The 21,021-nt window shown below is 36.6% G+C and overlaps 1 protein-coding gene across 1 annotated transcript in view; it reads left to right on the top strand.

Moving 5' to 3' along the window:
* LOC150089294 (uncharacterized) overlaps nt 1–21,021 on the top strand; it is a 610,558-nt gene that overhangs the window by 416,238 nt on the left and 173,299 nt on the right. Inside the window, exon 7 of the mRNA XM_090389936.1 lies at nt 7,213–7,296. Coding sequence (XP_090246062.1) covers nt 7,213–7,296 — 84 coding nt within the window. The remainder of the gene's footprint in view (nt 1–7,212; nt 7,297–21,021) is intronic.

Here is a 21,021-nt window from a genome sequence, read left to right as displayed (position 1 = left end):
CTCCTAGAGAGTTACCAATAGGTTCGGTCCGGTGTACTAACTAGCGGCCGGCCTGCGAACACCGTTTTAGAGCTGTACCCTCGAAATGAGCACTTTTAGCACTTTTACGCAGAATCATTAATAAAATCCATTTTACTGGCATATTTATGCTCAATAGGCAACATTGCAAGATTGCACAGTCTACTTTGACGAAAAGCATTTCTTTTATAATCTTTTATTATTCATAATTTACTAAATAATCTTTTTTCGGCAGAGGCAGCTGGCAGGGTAAAAAATAACATAAGTAAAGTAAAAAATTTCTGAAAAGTCAAATAAAAAATTATCTGATAGACATGTCTGCTGATAAATCTTGTTTAATAAGTGTGATTAAATTTCAATATTGAATTAGCAGTTGGGGGGAAAGTACAGATGAATACTTTTTTATGAGATTTTCACACTTACTTAATATATCAGCATTTGACATATTAATTATTTTTTTTGGTTCTAGTAATGCAAAATAATTTTTTACTAACTTCATACTTTTAAACGATTTTTAATTTGTATTATAATTTTGTCCTAAACACAGAAAAAACACTGATTTTAAAAAACTGATCTCTATTATCAAACAAAAAATCTGAAGCTAGTTCATCATACTGTCTTTTAGTTCTACGTTGTCTTCACTGGCTTTTGGATCTGCCCCGAACTCCTTGGCAATTTGTTAAGATTCATATATATAATCATAGTCTAAAATCTGTTTGTGTGAATTTCGAATGTATTGTAAATTTTTACTGACTCGATCCAATACAGAAGTACATTCATCGAGGTCTATATCATGCTTCTGTAGAGCTTTTGAAGCATTATTAATTTCACACATCGTGTTATTCAAAAATGTACAAATGAAAATTAAATCAAATGTCACCATTTGCTTCATTATTCCATGTGCTTCATCTCGGTCTGCTTTTTTAGTTTATTTAAGATTCATTTCTGTCGAAGCTTTTATAATATCCACAAAATGGAAGCTGATAGCCTAATAAATTTAAGACTGAGCTGGACAGGCATTTAGAATGAATGGAAGGATGAAATGGGTTGTTTTTTTTGGATTATGCTGCACAAGCTTGCTTTCTTGCATCGTATGTCTCGACTAATGCTAATGCTAAAACGAACTTTTACAGCTGTTATAGGCTGTAATCTAGCAGAACAGCAAGTAGGGTTGAGTTATTTTAATGTAACTTCAGATTCCCCACTAAATTTAGAAAGAGGTTCCCATCTTTTTGTACTATTTCCAAAAAAACTATACAAAATCTGAAGAATGTCAAAAAATGATGAAATATTATTACAGTTTACGCAATTATTAATAACTAAATTTAAATTGTGACTTGCACAATGAATGTACTCTGCATTTGATTGGATCCTTTTAATACGTGACTGCACACTATTATAAACCCCACTCATGGCATTAGCCCCATCATATCCCTGACTATAACATTTGTTTCAATGGGAATATTTTGTTTAAGTAATATTTTCATTATATTATCCGTTACCATTTCTGCCAAATGATCATTCCTGTCATAAAATCCTAAAAATGTTTCGCAAATTTCAAAATCTTTGGATTTTTCATTTTCGTGTGCGAATTATGTGAACATGTCGTACAATGCTTGTTTGTTTGTATGTAGGCTTTACGGCAAAAGAGTTATTATGGGCCTATATGAGAGCTTGAAGGACAGGGTGGATGCCCTCGAAGGATCTAAATTGAGGGGCACATCAAGCTATCAGCTGCCCACATCAACGCCAGAGCTTACACTTGATCATCAGGCAACACGGCGGCAACTCCCAAGGCAGAATGGGCTGGTCCCACAGGAACTAGTAGTTGTTGGTGACTCTATTGTCAGGGAAACAGGGAAACATGGTATATAAAAAGAATAGGTCTAACGAGACCAGGGTATGTCTTCCAGGGGCAAAGGTTGATGATGTTGTAGAGCAGATATCATCTTTTAAGGGCACAAAAGGTGATATTGTTGAACACATTGGAACTAATGACATTAAGAGAAAGAGTTCTGCAGATTTACTCAACAAGAACAGGTCACTGTTCTAAAAAAGCCGTTGAATTAGGGTTGAATTTGAAAGTGTCTGGAATTCTGCCCAGACATGATAGGAGGGAGTATATGATGAGAACCTTGTTGATCAATTCAACCCTGGAAATACTGTGCAAGGCTCAAAGGGTAGAACTTTTTTCAGCCTGGTCTGTACTTGTTAACAGGAGAGACTGCTTCTTCAGGGTTGGGATACACTTAAATAGAAAGGGTGCAAGAATATTTGCTATTGCTGTCGAGGCAGTGTTAGGTGGGTCAGAAAACTGCTAACTTAGGAGGATACAAGGACTAATAGATTAACCGTAGCCACTGGCAGAGGTGAAAGTGATTCTTGCACTGCTTCTATTGGAATGAGCAGCAGCCTGGAAAAAAAAAAAGATGCAGGGTATTTCAAAGACTCTGGGAGTCATTGTGGTACAAGTAGAAACATGGGTTGTGTTAGGGTAGCTAGGAATAGGAACAGGTGCATGTATACTTATGTATACACCAATGCTAGTTTGGTAAATAAATTTGATGAATTTGAGGTATTGCTCAAAACATCAGAGGCAGATATTGTTGGGATATCAGAGACGTGGTATCACACAGATATAAGGAATGCAGAACTGGGATTTGGGGCGTACAATGTCTACAGTATGGATAGACAGGATAGGAAGGGAGGAGGGGTTATGCTATTAGTTATGAAATACATAAAATCCAAGGAAGTGAAGCCAGTCGACATCGCTGGACAATGCAGTGCCGAGTCAGTTTGGTGTGACATAAGCATTGGGAAATCAAAATTGAGAGTAGGAGTGTGTTTTAGGCCTAATGACTCTGATGAGTATAATAAGAAACTGTACAGGGAAACAGAGTGGGCCAGTAAATCAGAGAGCCTTATAATGAGAGATTTTAGTTTCCCAGATATTGACTGGAATTTGTGGGTTGGTCACTCACACACTAGCAAGGCTTTTGTGAATTTATTGGATGATTGTTTTCTACATCAGCATGTTCGGAAGGCAACTAGAGGGAGTAATACTTTTGATCTGATTATCAATAGTGTTTCTTCATGCATTAAGAATCTGCAGATAAAGAAACCACTGGGGGCAGTGATCACAGTGTATTGAAGTGGGATTTACTCAAAGAGATAACTACCATCAGGGAAGGATTTTTGCTTTTGTAAAGGCGACTATGGTGGTCTGAGACAGTATTTCAATTCTATACGATGGGACCAACTGATGATGTTACCAACAGCAAATTCAAAATGGGAAGCATTCAAAGAATTTATCTTGGAAGCTACTAGGCTTTACATACCAATTAAGAAATATTGTTCAAGGTTTAGGCCGAAATGGGATGAACTAATGAGACATATGGCAGAGAAGAAAAATGCATGGGATACATATAAATTAATGGGTGACATGGAAGCCTATGATAGATATAAGCTGGTCTGTAACCAAGTCACAAAGCAGATTAGGAAGGAAAAGGCAGATTATGAGAAATCTTTGGAAAAGGATGCAAAGAAAAACAGCAAAGAGTTCTTTATCTATGTAAATTCTAGAAGGAAAGGGATGAATCAGATTGGTCCACTGGATATTGATGGTTCAACTGTTGATCATCCTGGACAGGTGGCTAACAAACTAAATGAGTATTTTGCATCTACATTCACACATGAGGAGTTATTCAGGGAGGGGAATGCCAGAAGTGAGTTAAACTCTGGCAGTGAGCTAGTTGATTTTGTAATAACTGAGAGGAAAGTGGAGGAGAAATTGTTGAAGATAAATACAAGAAAGGCACCTGGGGTGGATGGGATCTATCCAGTTATATTAAAGGAGGCAGCAAAGAAAGTAAGCAAACCCTTAGCCATAATTATGAGAGCTTCCCTAGACTCAGGGGAGGTACACATGGTACCTCGCCTGATGTGCAAATGTGACCCTAATCCACAAAGGAGGATCAAAGGGAGACACAGGTAATTAGAGACCTGTTAGTTTAACTTCTATTCCAGGGAAGTTAATGGAGGCACTGGTTAAAGAAGCATTGCAGGATCATCTAGACAAGACTTCAGTTACAGCTCGGACACAACATGGGTTTGTTAAGGGGACATCTTGTCTAATTAAATTGATTGGATACTATGACATAGTCACAAAGGAACTAAATGCAAAGGATAACTTTCATATCATATATTTCGATCTTAGAAAGGCCTTTGATTCCATTGCACATGGAAGACTGCTGCACAAATTGGAGCAGTGTGGCATTGGAGGCAAATTGCTGCTATGGATAAAGGGATTGTTGAGAGTGAGAAGACAGAGAGTGTTAATCAATGGACACTGCTCTTTGTGGACTAATGTTATTAGTGGAGTCCCTTACGGTTCAGTGTTGGGTCCATTGTTGTTTTCTGTATTTATAAATGATATTGATCATGGCATATCAAGCTTAATGTCCAAGTTTCAAGACGATAACAAGGTTGTCAGGGTTGTTAAGGACAATAATGACAGTACACTGCTGCAACAGGATTTAGAAAAGTTGAGCAGATGGGCTGAGAGGTGGCAAATGAAGTTTAACATTGACAAATATAAAGTACTACATATGGGAAGCAGTAACCCCTGAATAACGTATCAACTCTGTGATACTACACTGACAGGGGTAGAGAATGAAAAAGGACCTGGGGGTAATTGTGCAGGCAGATATGAAGTTTTCTGAGCAGTGCAGATGGTCTGCAAGAGTAGTTCCTGGAGTCTTGTCAATGATATACAGGAATTTTTCTAGCAGGGATAAGGAGGTGATTATTCCCTTGTATAAGGCAATGGTCAGGCCACACCTAGAGTACTGTATACAGGTCTGGAGGCCTCATTTTAAGAAGGATGTAGAGCTGTTGGAATGAGTACAGAGAAGGGTAACATGATTAGTGAATGGAACAAAGGGTTGCTCTTATGAAGAAAGGCTTAAGTTTTGTAAATCACTGTGTCTGGAGACTAGGCACTGGCGAGGTGATCTGATAGAGGTGTTTAAAGCCTTGAATGGTTTGAGCATGCTCAGTGCTGATGGGATTCGTCTTCCTGCTCAGAATAATCACCTGAGAGGGCATAAATTCAGATTGAAGAAAGGCAGATGTAGGATAGATGCGCAGAAGTCTGCCTTTAGCCAGCAGCCAGTTGGTTGGTGGAGCAGACTTCCATCCTTTGTTGTGGAAGATGTTAGCCTAAAGAAATTTAAGGCTGAGCTGGACAGGTATTTGGAACGAATGAAGGGGTGAAATGGGAGCTTTTTTTTTTTTTTTTTTTTTTTTTTTTTTGGCTGATGCTGCATAAGCTTGCTTTCTTGCATCATATGCCTCTACTTATGCTAATGCTAAAAAAGCAGTAAAAGCCATAATGCTCCTTACTACGGTGATGTTAAATACATAGTTATATCTGTATAGATGTTATTCAAGTTTATACTCCGTTGATGTTGTACAATAACACTTAAGCTGCTTTTTTGAGATCTCGTGTAGTATGTAAAATTAGTGAATAGAGTGGTGCTTAATTAATTTTGAGTGTTAATTCTTTTGTTAATTTGGTACCTAAACATTCTAACCCATTTTTGATAGTGGGGTTTAAATAAGTTACTGAACCAGATGACTTGTTAATAATTTGTTTCATTACGTCATCATAGTAAGAAAGTAAATGGACTTACAATAAAAAATTGCCGTTGTAATCTTCCAAAATCCTTCCCAATTACTGCGAAATGCTAAAGAATTTTTAGCCATCGTAAGTGTTATCTGAAATAACTGTTCTAGTGCCATTTTCCAAAGTGAGGATCTTACTTGATCCTCAGGGTCTTTATCAATCATTGCATTCTTTACCACATTTCATGTATAGCACATGCCTTGATATGATATTTAGAAACACTGAGTTTTTATCCCAAAAGATAGATTTTTTTTCAATCCCATAGTCCATGGTAGCATAGCCACAAATGAGGAACTGGACCATAAAGTTGGTCCAGTTCCTCGTTTGTGGCTCTGACGTGTCACTAAAACTTCTGTTTTGTTGTTCAAGATCCCTTGGAAATGGTCTTTTAGGTCTCTGAGAGGTCAGGCCACACCTTGAGTACTGTATTTCCCATACAGTACTCAAGGTGTGGTCGTAATGTTTCTTTTTGTTTCATCAGGAAATGTTGATGTCCATGTATTCTTCAAGATCATTTGAGGGAATAAACTGTGCAGTGCATTCAACACTAATTTCCCAACGAAGACAAAGCTATTATTGTTGAATTGTTTTCATTTGATGACCCTGCTTGATTTAAATAATCTGCAGATATATTTACACCAGCAGCATTCTTTTCCGCACTTTTCAATTCAATACTGGTCTTTTCTTTACCTTCTTCTGGACATAATTCTTTACTGTGTGTGTTGTAAAGAAATGATCTAATTTAGGTAATTTATTGAGTGCTTGTTCTTTTGCTTTCTCCATTGTTCTTTTTTCTGGTTCCACTCTTTCCCTTTCTCTTTTCATCCATTTTTAACTAAAATATTTATTAATTTAATTTTAAATACAAATAGCAATAATAAACAAATACATTTTTGCATGTTGATTACTGTTTTGATAAAACTTGAATATGAACAAACTTGAATTGAAATTAATCGACTAACAACTTTTGACCACTGTATATGGGTAAACGGTGGGGCCTATCCCTCCTGTCCTACTCTCAAGTTGGGGAATCCCGAACATCATACAATATGATATGATGCATACAAATACAGAAACCGAATGGGTGTCTGATCACTATACAAAGTTGCATTTGTAAAAGCAAAATAAAGACGGCTGCCACTGACAAGATATAAGAAGAATTCCTTCCTTATTCTAGATGCATAATATTGTTGAGGAGCTCAATTAGAAAAATATTTTCATTACATTTTGCATCTGTCTATAGGTAGTAGGGCCTATAGATAGGGCCTGTACTGAATATAGGGACTATAGGGCCTATATTCAGTACAACGCTAGGGCCTATAGGCCCTAGCGTTGTACTGAATTTTTTGTTAAAACTGCTTTGTTCAAATGAGACTTACAAAGCACAGATAATAAGAGAAGTCAAACAGATCCTAGAAATATTTTTGTTATAGAACACTTTTCATTAAAACAATATTCATTATAACAGGATTTTCCTATATATTAATCTGTTTGGATTTTTTACCTAGACCTCAAGAAGAAACTAAAATTATCAGAAATATCCTGCTGTAGTCTTAACGAAGAAGCACATATCCTTAAACAGAAAATTTCAGGTGAGTTTTATTTATATATTCATTATGTTATTTCATATAAATATGTATGAGGGCTGTTCAGTAAAGAATGATCAGATTTTTTTTTTACAACATACCTTTATTAATCATCTATATTTTTATGGTCCCTTTCAAAGTAGTCCCCATTTGATGAAATGCACATTTGAATTTGAAGATCAATCCTCTTATAACCTATCATATGCTTCATCTTATGTTTTTTTGAGATGGAAACAAAATTTGAAAGCAGCATACTGTTCCTCACGTGTTACATCCATTGTTACGACTGACCACTGAAGGGCAAGTCAACTGTGCAGTTCTTAGGTGATGCAGCTTGGTTTGGATTTAAATTCTGCAGCTCAGCAGTTCATGAAAAATGTGCCGGTAGCCATGTTAGCAAGAGTGCAAGGCTGTACTGAGTGGAGTGTGCAGGATTTGAGACCAACTGTCTGTAGTCGTGGATTTCCCTTCTCAGTATCAGTATCTTGAGTTAGTCAGTTTCAAGGCCGGGTGCTATTAGCAAGTCAAATCCAAGGATCCTGACTAGAAATGCATTTGAAATAAATAAATAAATGAAAAATTATGATCATTCTTCCCTGATATATTTCTTAAAATATGGCATTGAGGATTTTACATGTTTATGATTGCTCTCCTTCTGCACCATGAGGAAGGGGCTCAAGTTTGAGAATTTTCTTCTTCTTCTTATCCCATTAAACATGCTGCTTGTTGGGTTAGGATAGATCATTCTTCCATATTTTTCTTGGCCTTCCTCTACTTTATTTGCTAATGTGTCTCCAGTTCTTTGTTTATCTATCATTACCATCCTAGGTTAGTATTATTCATCCTACATTTTACATCCATTCATTCATTAATATATTGTGTTTTATATTGTTTCCTAATTTCCACACTTTTAAATTTTTTTCTGAAAGATTTGATTTTTATTGTTTTATTAGTTATTGACCGTAATATTTTCATTTATGTGTTTGTTTTTGGTGTTGTGCCTCCTGTTGTCTCAGTTGCATATGTCTATAGGTTTATAATACCTCCCCACTCTGATATTCTGTTTGCTTTCAAATGCTTATACTTCTCCTTCTTCACGAGTTATTCCTGAACTATTCCTATGTAGTTAAATTTCATTACTTGTTCTGTCATTTTCTCTTCTATATTTAATTTACATTTGAGTGATTCTTTTGCTGTTGTTAGGCTCTTTGTTTTCAATTATGGATATTTCCATATTATAGATGTGCAGAATTGCTGGAACAAACTTCCATCTGTCGTTGTAGAAGTTGATAGATTAAACAGATTCAAGGCAGGACTTGACAAACATTTAGAGCGAGGGGATGGGTGAAATAAGGGTTTTTTTTTTGGCTGATGCTATATAAGCTTGCTTTCTTGCCTCATGTGCCTTGCTAATGCTAATGCTATTTCAGTATTATTATTATTAGCATAGCATACTGAGTGAGTGAGTGAGTAAGTGAGTACTGTTTTGTTTTTTTATTAATTGCAAATTGTTTTCATTTTCTACCATTAATACTGCATCCTCTGCATAGTAGATTATATTTATTTATTTTTATCCTAATTATTTTTTTTACTCTGTTTATTTCGTTAATTAATTCATCCATTATCAAGCTGAAGAGTTGGACTCAGTGAGTCCAACAATCTGTTCAGCTTGATAATGGTGAATTAAATTAAAGTCAAATAGATTGAGCAAGCTCAATGCTGATTACATTCTTCATCTTGATCAGACTATGCACATTAGGGAGCATAAATTCAAATTGAGGAAGGATGGTTGCAATTTTGCTTCATTTTCCAATACTAATACAAAGTGCACCTGCTTATTTTATAATATTTCAGCCTGATAATGGATAAATTCCTCTTTGCCTTATATCATGAAGGATTAAGGTAGGAAGGAATTTTTATGGGCACACTCTCGCTCGCTGAATCAGTCAGTCTTGCGTGAGGGTTACTTGGCATCTCCCTATTGAAATTTCAGTTTTTCATCCTGAAAAACAGAAAAATCAAGCCACATACAATTAAAAGGCAGTATATCCTGGTGTTTAATATCTTTAGTTGCTTTGGCAAAAAAATAATAAAAAATAAATAAAGAAGAGTGGCATTCATACAGATGCAGGCGCACTGGATGGAACTGCACATACAATTACCATTAGCAAGGGCACATGATGCAAGAAAGCAAGCTTGTATAGGATCAGCCAAAAAAAACCCCTTATTTCACCAATCCCATTGCTCCAAATGTTTATCAAGTTCTGCCTTGAATCTATTTAAGCTATCAACTTCTACAACGGCAGATGGAAGTTTTTCCAGCAATCAACCACCCGCTGGCTAAAGGCGAACATCTGCACATCTATCCTACAACTGTCTTTCCTCAATCTGAATTTATGCAATCTCAGGTGATTATTCTGAGCAAGAGGGAAAAATTCCATCAGCATTGAGCATGCTCAAACCATTCAAGGCTTTATACACCTCAATCAGATCACCTCGCAGGTGCCCAGTCTCTAGACACTGTAATTTGCAAAACAAATTTGTAAATTTGTCTTTCTTCGTAAGAGCAACCATTTGTTCTGTTCACTAATCTTGTTGCCCTTCACTGTACTCATTCCAACAGCTCTACATCTTTCTTAAAGTGAGGCCTCCAGACCTGTATACGGTACTCAAGGTGTGGCCTGACAATTGCCTTGTACAAGGGGATAATTACCTCCTTATCCCTGCTAGAAAAATTTCTGTATATCATTGACAAGGCACCATGAGCTACTCTTGCAGACCATCTGCACTGCTCAGAAAGCTACATATCTGCCTGCACAATTACCCCAAGGTCCTTTTTGTTCTATACCATTGTCAGTGTAGTACCACAGAGTTGATACATTACTCTGGAGTTACTGCTTTCCATATGTAGTACTTTACATTTGTCAATGTTAAACTTCATTTGCCACCTCTCAGCCCATCTGCTCAATATTTCTAGATCCTGTTGCAGCAGTGTACTGTCATTAGTGTCATTAACAACCCTGCCAACCTTCGTATTGTCTGCAAACTTGGACATTAAGCCTGATAATACCATCATCAGTATCATTTATAAATACAGAAAACAACAATGGACCCAACACTGAACCGTGAGGGACTCCACTAATAACATTAGTCCACAACGAGCAGTGTCCATTGATTAACACTCTCTGTCTTCGCCCACTCAACAATCCCTTTATCCCTAGCAGCAATTTGCCTCCAATGCCACACTGCAAAATTTGTGCAGCAGTCTTCCATGTGCAACAGTATCAAAGGCCTTTCTAAGATCCAAATATATGATATCAGAGTTAACCTTTGCATCCAGTTCCTTTGTGACTACATCATAGTATCCAATCAAATTAGTCAGACAAGACTTCCCCTTAACAAACCCATGCTGTGTCCGAGCTGTAACTGAAGTCTTGTCTAGATGATCCTGCAGTGCTTTTTTAACCAGTGCCTCCATTAACTTCCCTGGAACAGAAGTTAAACTAACAGGTCTGTAATTACCTGTGCCTCCCTTTGATCCTCCTTTGTAGATTGGGGTCACATTTGCACATCGGGGGAGATACCATGTGTACCTCCCATGAGTCTAGGGAAGCTGTTATAATTATGGCTAAGGGTTTGCTTACTTCCTTTACCGCCTCTTTTAATATAAGTGGATAGATTCCATCCATCCCAGGTGCCTTTCTTATGTTTATCTTCAAAAATTTCTCCTCCATTTTACTCTAAGTTATTACAAGATTATCTAGCTTACTGCCTGAGTTAAATACACCTCTGGCATTCCCCTCCCTGAATAACTCCTCATGTGTAAATGTAGATGCAAAATATTCATTTAGTTTGTTAGCTACCTGAGCAGGATCATCAACAGTTGAACCATCGATATCAAGTGGACCAATCTGATTCATCCCCTTCCTTGTATAGTTTACAAGGAAGGGGATGAATCAGATAAGTGAAGAATTCTTTGCTGTTTTTCTTTTCATCCTTTGCCAAAGATTTCTCGTAATCTGCCTAACCTCCTTTGTAACTTGGTTACAGACCAGCTTATATCTGTCATAGGCTTCTGTGTCACATTTTAATTTATATGTATCCCATGCATTTTTCTTCTCTGTCACATGTCTAATTAGTTCATCTGACATCTATTTAGGCCTAAATCTTGAACAATATTTCTTTGTTGGTGTGAAAAGCCTAGTAGCTTCCAAGATTAATTCTTTGAATGCTTCCCATTTTGAATTTGCTGTTGGTAACATCATCAGTTGGTTCCACGGTATAGAATTTAAATACTGTCACTGACCACCATAGTCACCTTTACGAAAGCAAAAACCCTTCCCTTTACCCTTGATGGTAGTTATCTCTTTGAGTAAATCCCACTTCAGCACACAGTGATCAACGTCACCTAGTGGTTCCTTTATCTGCAGATTCTTGATGCATGAAGAATCACTACTGATAATCAGATCAAGAGTATTACTTCCTCTTGTTGCCTCCAAAAGGCTAATAGGCTTTTCATACCAAGAAATACTATTCAAGGTTTAGACCTAAATGGATGTCAGATGAATTAATTAGGCTTGTGGCAGAGAAGAAAAATGCATGCAATGCATATAAATTATCAGGCGAAACAGAAGCCTATGGCAGATATAGTCTGTAATCAAGTCACAAAGGAGATTAGGCAGGCAAGACATATTACGAGAAATCTTTGGTAAAGGATGCAAAGAAAAACAGCAAAGAATTCTTTATTTATGTAAACTCTAGAAGGAAAGGGATGAATCAGATTGGTTCAGTTTTGATCCATTGATTATCATGCTCACGTAACTGATAAACTGAATGAGTATTTTGCATCTACATTCACACATGAAGAATTATTTAAGGAGGAGAATGCCAGAAGTTTATCAAACTCAAACAGAAAGATAAGTGATTTTGTAATAACAGGGAGCAAAGTGGAGGAGAAACTGTTGAAGTTAAACATAAGGAAGGCACCTTGGGTGGATGGGATCTATCCAGTTATATTAAAGGAGGCAGCAAAGTAAGTAAACAAACCCTTAGCCATAATTATGAGAGCTTCTGTGGACTCAGGGAAGGTTCCCATGGTCTGGAGGTGTGCAAATGTATCCCCAATTCACAAAGGTGGTTTAAAAGGTGACACAAGTAACTATAGACCTGTTAGTTTAACTTGTGTTCCAGGGAAAATAATGGAGTCACTGATTATAAAAGCATTGCAGGATCATCTTCACCAGGGGTGATAAGGCCAACAGTAAAGAAGAAAATCTTCTGTATGCAAGTCTGTAAGAGTAGAGCCATTCTTCGTTTTTTTTCACTGACTCAGCCACTTCACATCTGTGTGGTAAGATCTGGTTCATTTTCATCAAAGTGCATTTTGAACAGTCTCCTTTTAAGAGATTGTCCTCTGATAGAATTCAAAATTTTGAAAGTTATATCCATAATACTTTTAGTATTTAAACTTTTGCTGGCTAACACTTTTTGGTGGATGATACAGTAGTAACTCAAAAAATCTGGGAATTCATCATCCTTTTGGCACAATACGATGAATCTGTTAAGATTCCCTGTCATTGCTTTAGCCCCATCTGTTGTTATTGATACGAGTTTAAATTGTGGTAATATAATGTTTTCAATAAAATTTTTGAATGCGTTAAATATATCAAGACCTCTAGTTCTTTCTTTTAACGAAACCACACCCTGCAGTTCTCCAGTGGCAGAATCATTGAAAACCGTACGAATAACAATGAGCAATTGAGCTAAATCACCGGCATCTGTTGTAAAGAAAAGGACACACAATTAGCTATGAGCACACAATTGTTTGCTCACATTTTTACTCATTTTTTCGATGCATCGCATCACAATATTTCGAGATAATTGCAGAGCTTGAAGGGCACTTTTAATTTCATTTTTTTTGTTCTTAAAATTTTCATAAAGAGAATCTGTTATTTATAAAAATCAGTCTTTGACAATCAGAATATGGTTTTCACTTTTTTTTGCAAGAAATGACTCACTTTAAATGTTGCTATAGTTACAGCTTTAGATTGTAAATTAGGTTTCACAAAGAAATTTTGTTGTGCGAATAATCTGGATTTAAGTTCTTTTAATTTATTTTTCTAAGGTCACTATTAGGCGAAAAATCCGATTGGTATTTACCATGGAGCACTTGGAAATGGCTTTCAAAATTTCCTTTTTTTGGTATAGCCACGGAAGCATTGCAAATCAAATAACAACATAAGCATTAGCATTAGTAGAGGCATATGATGCAAGAAAGCAAGCTTATGCAGCATCAGCCAAAAAAAAAAAAAAACCCACTTCCACTTCACCCCTCTGTTCATTCGAAATACATGTCCGGTTGAGCCATAAATTTATTTAGGCTATCAACTTCCACGACAAGGGATGGAAGTCTGTTCCACCAACAAACTACCCACTGGCTAAAGGCAAATTTCCGCACATCTATCCTACATCTGTCTTTCCTCAATTTGAATTTATGCCCTCTCAGGTGATTATTCTGAGCACTAGGAAGAATCCCATCAGCACTGAGCATGCTGAAACCATTCAAAACTTTATTCACCTCTATCAGATCACCTCGCCGGTGCCTAGCCTCCAGACACTGTAATTTGCAAAACTTAAGCCTTTCTTCATAAGAGCAACCCTTTGTTCCATTCAGTAATCTTGTTGCCCTTCTCTGTACTCGTTCCAGCAGCTCTACATCCTTCTTGAAATAAGGCCTCCAGACCTGTATACAGTACTCAAGGTGTGGCCTGACCATTGCCTTATACAAGGGAATAATCACCTCCTTATCCATGCTAGAAAAATTCTTATATATCATTGATAAGACACCATGAGCTACTCTTGCAGCCCATCTGCACTGCTGAGAGAACTTCATATCTACCTGCACAATTACCCCCAGGTCCTTTTCATTCTCTACCACTGCCAGTGTAGTACCACAGAGTTAATACATTGCTCTGGGGTTGCTGTTTCCCATATATAGCACTTTACATTTGTCAATGTTAAACTTCATTTGCCACCTCTCAGCCCATCTGCTGAACCTATCCAGATCCTGTTGCAGTAGCATAGTGTCAGTAGTGTCCTTGACAACCCTGCAATCTTCGTATCGTCTGCAAACTTGGACATTAAGCTTAATATATCATCATCAATATTATTTATAAATATAGAAAACAATAATAGATCCAACACTGAACCCTGAGGGACTCCACTAATAACATTAGTCCACAATGAGCAGTGTCATTGATTACCACTCTCTGTCTTCTCCCACTCAACCACCCCTTTATCCATAGCAGCAATTTGGCTCCAATGCCACACTGCTTCAATTTGTGCAGCAGTCTTCCATGTGCAACAGTATCAAAAGCCTTTCTAAGATCCAAGTATATAATATCAAAGTTATTCCTTGCATCCAGTTCTTTTGTGACTGCATAATAGTATCCAATCAAATTGGTCAGGCAAGACTTCCCCTTAACAAAACCATGCTGTGTCGAAGCTATAACTGAAGTCTTGTCTAGATGATCCTGCAGTGCTTCTTTAACCAGTGCCTCCATTAATTTTCCTGGAACAGAAGTTAAACTCATAGGTCTATAATTACTTGTGTCAGCCTTTGATCCTCCTTTGTGAATTGGGGTCACATTTGCAGATCTCAGGGTACCTCCCCTGAGTCCAAAAAGCTCTCATAATTATGGCTAAGGGTTTCCTTACTTCCTTTGCTGCCTACTTTAATATAACTGGATAGATCCCATCCACCTCAGGAGCCTTTCTTGTCTTCAACAATTTCTCCTCCAGTTTACTCTTAGTTATTACAAGATTATCTAGCTTAGTGCCAGAGTTGAATACACCTCTGGCATTCCCCTTGCTGAATAAGTCCTCATGTGTGAATGTTGATGCAAAATATTCATTTAGTTTGTTAGCTACCTGAGCAGGATCATCAACAGTTGAACCATCAAGTGGACCAATCTGATTCATCCCGTTCCTTCTAGAGTTTACATAAGTAAAGAACTCTTTGCTGTTTTTCTTTGCATCCCTTGCCAAAGATTTCTCATAATCTGCCTTTGCCTGCCTAACCTCCTTTGTAACTTGGTTACAGATCAACTTATATCTATCATAGGCTTCTATGTCACGTGTTAATTTATATGTATCCCATGCATTTTTCTACTCTGCCATATGTCTCATTAGTTCATCTGACATCCATTTAGGCCTAAACCTTGAACAATATTTCTTAGTTGGTATGTAAAGCCTAGTTGGTATGTAGTAGCTTCGAAGATAAGTTCTTTGAATGCTTCCCATTTTGAATTTGCTGTTGGTAACATCATCAGTTGGTCCCACTGTATAAAATTTAAATACTGTCTCAGACTATCGCAGTCACCTTTACGAAAGCAATAACAATTCCCTTTACCCCTGATGGTAGTTACCTCCTTGAGTAAATCCCACTTCAGCACACTGTGATCACTGCCACCTAGTGGTTCTTGTATCTGCAGATTCTTAATGCATGAAGAATCACTACTGATAATCAGATCAAGAGTATTACTCCCTCTAGTTGCATCCCGAACATGCTGATGTAGAAAACAATCATCGAATAAATCCACATATGCCTTGCTAGTGTGTGAGTGACCAACCCACAAATTCCAGTCAATATCTGGGAAATCAAAATCCCTCAGATTTTAATTAAAATTAAAACTTATCAGAGTCATTAGGCCTATAGCACACTCCTACTCTCAATTTTGATCTCCAATGCTTATGTCACACCAAACTGACTCGACACTGCACTGTCCAGCAATGTCGACTGGTTTCACTTCCTTGGATTTTATGTGTTTCTTAACTAATAGCATAACCCCTTCTCCCTTCCTATCCTGTCTATCCTTTCTGTAGACATTGTACTCCCCAAATTCCAGTTCTGCATTCCTTATATCTGTGTGAAACCACGTCTCTGATATCCCAACAATATCCGCCTTTGATGCTTTGAGAATACCTCAAATTCATCAAATTTATTTAACGAACTTCTAGCATTGGTGTACATGCAAGTATACATGCACCTGTTCTTTTTCTTAGCTACCCTAACACCTCCCATGTGTTTACTTATACCGCAATGTTAAATCTGAATTGCCAATTCTTAGCCATCTGCCTAATTTATCTGTTTTGTTGCAGCAATATGCTTTGTTTCCTGTCATTAACCCAGTTTTGTTTCCAGGGCCAGATTAAGGATGAAATAGACCTCTAGCCATGTATAAGTTTGAGTCTCCTTCCCTTCCCATATTGAAATTTGAGGCCCCTTTAATATATATATATATCTTACTCATACATATTGAATACAAATATTACAAAGGTATTTATATTTATATTGTAAATAATAATTTCTTGATAAAAATGTTAAATAAGAGAGCGACTGGGCTAGCCGAGTGGGTAAAGTACCTGCCCGGCAACCCAAAGGTCGCGGGTTCGATTCCCGCCTCGGGCTTGGATCAAAGTACTGCAAAAACCTTGGGAGGTGCAATATGGCCACAGAAGCCGATGCGCCAACAACTACCAAATCAATCAAATTAAATAAGAGATCAAAAATATTTTATTTTTTGAGTTGAAAAATGGAGTAATAATAAAAACAATTTTAGTAGAAACAACTTGTTTATTGTACAATAAAAAGAAATAAGAATAATAATTAAACAGTTATCAAGTTAAATTTAATATGCTTTTATATTACATGTTTTCTTGGTTTTTTATTGTTGTTAGAAATTTTTATCATTACTTTAGAAAATATTTACACTGAAAATGAGGCTCCTCTTTGGGTGAGACTCATGTCCATGGCCAGCTTGGCTGTAGCATTAAAGCAGCCCTGTATCATTATTTTTGTGTGATATAGTGATGTGTTATACATCATCATCAATTTTGTATCACTGTAAAATTAGACAATAAGTTTAATATGCCTTCATCAGTATCAATTAATAAATACTGTAAATAGTAGGGGGCCCAGCACTGATCCCTGAAGGGCTCCACTAATAACATTACTCCAAAAAGAGCATTGCCCATTTCCATTTATAACCACCCTCCGTCTTCTCCCAATCAACTATTTCTTCATCCATATTACTAACTTATCCCTAATACTTCACTTCAATTTACACAGCCAACTTTCCTGTTGTACAGTGTCAAGGGCTTTGCTGAAATTTAAATATATCATATCAAACTTATTGTTTGCATCTAGTTCCTTTGTTAGTACCTTATAGTAACTAATCAGATTAGTCAAACAGGATCCCTCTTTACAAACCCATGCCACAATTTCCATATAATTCCATTCCTGTTAAGATGATTCTTCAATACTTCTTTAAACACTAACTCTTCATTGCATCCTTGGAACATAAGTCAAGCTTTCAGGTCTATAATTGACCATATTGCCCTTCCATCCCTTGTGAACAGGAGAAGCATTCATATACCTCAAATCTATAGAAATGTTCCCTCAATCCAAGTATGCTCTTGTAATTATGATTCAGGTTTGTTTACTTTTTTGCTGTTTCTTTTAATATAACTGGATAGATTCCATCAGGTCCAGATGCCTTATTTACTGTTATTGTCAGCTAAAGGTAAACATAATTATGTTTATCTTTAAAGCTAATCAGCTACATCATTTAAAGATAATGTTTAAAGATAATCAGCTACATCATTATTGATATTTCAGTGGTCTTTGTGGATGATTTGAGATACTTTTTTCCACATTTTTGTCCCAATTCTGATTCTTTAATCAATGTTGGACCATTTTCAAACCTGAAAGATGAGGGAGACACTTGAATGCTTGTATCCTTCCTGTGACATCATTACTGAAAGCTGTTTTCTGTATTTCATAAAATTCTGAAGCTTCTTTTCCAAGTTCAAAACAAACTTGATGTAAATTCTTTGCACCTTCAACATCAGCCATTTTGCTACTTGGAGAACACACTGAGCACAATGTGAACTTGAATGGTGGTTACACAACGCACCATGCTATAATGACTAAACTCATGTTAAGATCACCCATCTACCCTACTATCATGATCTAGCCTCAGCAGACTGTTTCTTCTTTCCCAAGGTGAAAACTTTCCTCAAAGGAAAGAGATTCCAAGATGTTGAGGACATAAAGAAAAATGTAACAGCAGAACTGAACATCCTCTCTTTGGCAGCCTTCACTGATTCTTTTCCGACACTTTTAGAATGGCATCAGTAAGTACATTCAGTTAGGTGGTGATTACTTGGAATAAAAATAAGATCATTTTCAGCTCCTTCATTTTATGTTCTTTTTATTTCACCAGTCTGCAAACTATTGTCACACCTCCTACGTTGTATATCTTTATTCATGATGTGTAGCATCTCTTAAAGGTAATAAGTAAATTTTCTGTTTAGTATTAGTAGTGATAAATAATGCAAGAAAGCCAGCTTATACAGCATGAGGCAAAAAAAAAAAAAACAAAAAAACTTTCTTCCCACATTACTTCTAATAACATTAGTTGGCAAAAGTAGTAAAAAAAGATTTCATAATTTCTTCTAGTAAAAAAGATTTCATAATTTCTTCTATATGTTAAGAAAATGTTATATACAATACTAAAGCAAGAGACAGAAGTAGTCTGAGAACTGATCCTTGAGGGACCCAAATCCAGACATTATGCCGGTCTGGGGAGTGTCCATTAATCACAACTCTGTGCCTTCTGCCCTGCGGCCACCCAGCTGTCATCTTGGAATCTTGCCAACATTCATGGCATCTTCAAGCTTATACAAGCTGATACAATAGATAGTATGAATCAGAGCTGTAATACTCAATATGTTCTACGTTGATAATAATATTAGTAAATTAATAAGAGGAGTTTACCTCAATATAGTACGTGGAACACTTCCGTATGATACCCTCCTGAAATTAGAACGGAAAAAACGAAAAAATCGACAACTTACCGGTACATTAAAGTAAAATATAAATAATTAAAGTAAAATATAAATAATTAAATAATCAATTTAACACAATTCAAAATCAATTCAAAACAATTAAAATTCAAATTAACGCAATTAAAAGAATTAACGAAAATATTCAAAACGATTTTCCTTCCTGAAGCTGACAATGCTTTTCGACCGACTGTCGTGATCACAGGAATGAAAATTACCGAATCAGGCTAAACCTGCAACTTAAATAGTGATTATATGTCTTCGCGCATGCGCGTAAAGGTCCACGCATCGGAGATCAAATATGGCCGCCGAACATTAACAGAATTCTCGTGTAATTTAATTTCAACGGTTTCTGCAATTAATAGTCGCGTATAATTACGTTGAACGTTAAGTATTTTGGCCTCGTTAAATAAAAAAGTATGTTTTTCGTTAATGGCATGAAAGGCTAATTCTGACGCTGCTGACCGAGAAGCACGAACTGAGGCTTCGTGTTGATTTACACGAATATTAAGAGAAAACCGCGTTGAACCCTGGTAAGACGAGTCGCAATCACCGCAAGAAATGTTGTATACTAGATCATTAATTTGTGTTGCGAACGCGGAAAGAACCGAGCGATTGTTCAGTATAGTGTGTAACTTCCGTATAGGCCTAGCTATAATTTTAAATTCGGTATCTTTAAAGAATCTGTTAAGTTGTTTGTGCCACTGTTCAACATATGGGACAGAAATAAAGTATTTTTTGATATTGCTGATTGGTGTAGTATTTTTTATCCTATCCTTACCTTGTACCCTAATTCGATGTATTGTGTTAATGGGGTAACCCCTGTTCAAGAATCTGCTAGTTAATATTTGTATTTCTGAGTCCAAAGCAGAATCCGTCGTTGAATATTTATAGGCATTTAGAAATTGATTAAAGATAATCGGAGGTATTTATGGGAGGTATTTAGACGATGTTCTAATTATTACTGATAGTAGTACTATCCAAGACATTTTACATTCGTTTAATAATATTCATTCTAGACTCAAATTTACATTGGAAAGGGAAGATACGGATACTAAGTCATTAAACTTTCTAAATTTCACGCTTACCCGTGACTCGAACAAAATACAATTTAGCATCTATCGAAAACCCACAAACACCGGTATGCTTCTTCATTATAATAGCTACCACCCGTTCACCTACAAAAGATCGATTATCTTTAATCAATTTCTAAATGCCTATAAATATTCAACGACGGATTCTGCTTTGGACTCAGAAATACAAATATTAACTAGCAGATTCTTGAACAGGGGTTACCCCATTAACACAATACATCGAATTAGGGTACAAGCTAAGGATAGGATAAAAAATACTATACCAATCAGCAATATCAAAAAATACTTTATTTCTGTCCCATATGTTGAACAGTGGCACAAACAACTTAACAGATTCTTTAAAGATACCGAATTTAAAATTATAGCTAGGCCTATACGGAAGTTACACACTATACTGAACAATCGCTCGGTTCTTTCCGCGTTCGCAACACAAATTAATGATCTAGTATACAACATTTCTTGCGGTGATTGCGACTCGTCTTACCAGGGTTCGACGCGGTTTTCTCTTAATATTCGTGTAAATCAACACGAAGCCTCAGTTCGTGCTTCTCGGTCAGCAGCGTCAGAATTAGCCTTTCATGCCATTAACGAAAAACATACTTTTTTATTTAACGAGGCCAAAATACTTAACGTTCAACGTAATTATACGCGACTATTAATTGCAGAAACCGTTGAAATTAAATTACACGAGAATTCTGTTAATGTTCGGCGGCCATATTTGATCTCCGAT

This window comes from Mastigoproctus giganteus, chromosome 2, assembly GCF_048544385.1.
Source record: "Mastigoproctus giganteus isolate SK-2022 chromosome 2, ASM4854438v1, whole genome shotgun sequence".
Classification (NCBI taxonomy): domain Eukaryota; kingdom Metazoa; phylum Arthropoda; class Arachnida; order Uropygi; family Thelyphonidae; genus Mastigoproctus; species Mastigoproctus giganteus.
Note: the sequence above shows the minus strand (reverse complement) of the source record. Positions and strands in the feature narration are given on the sequence as shown.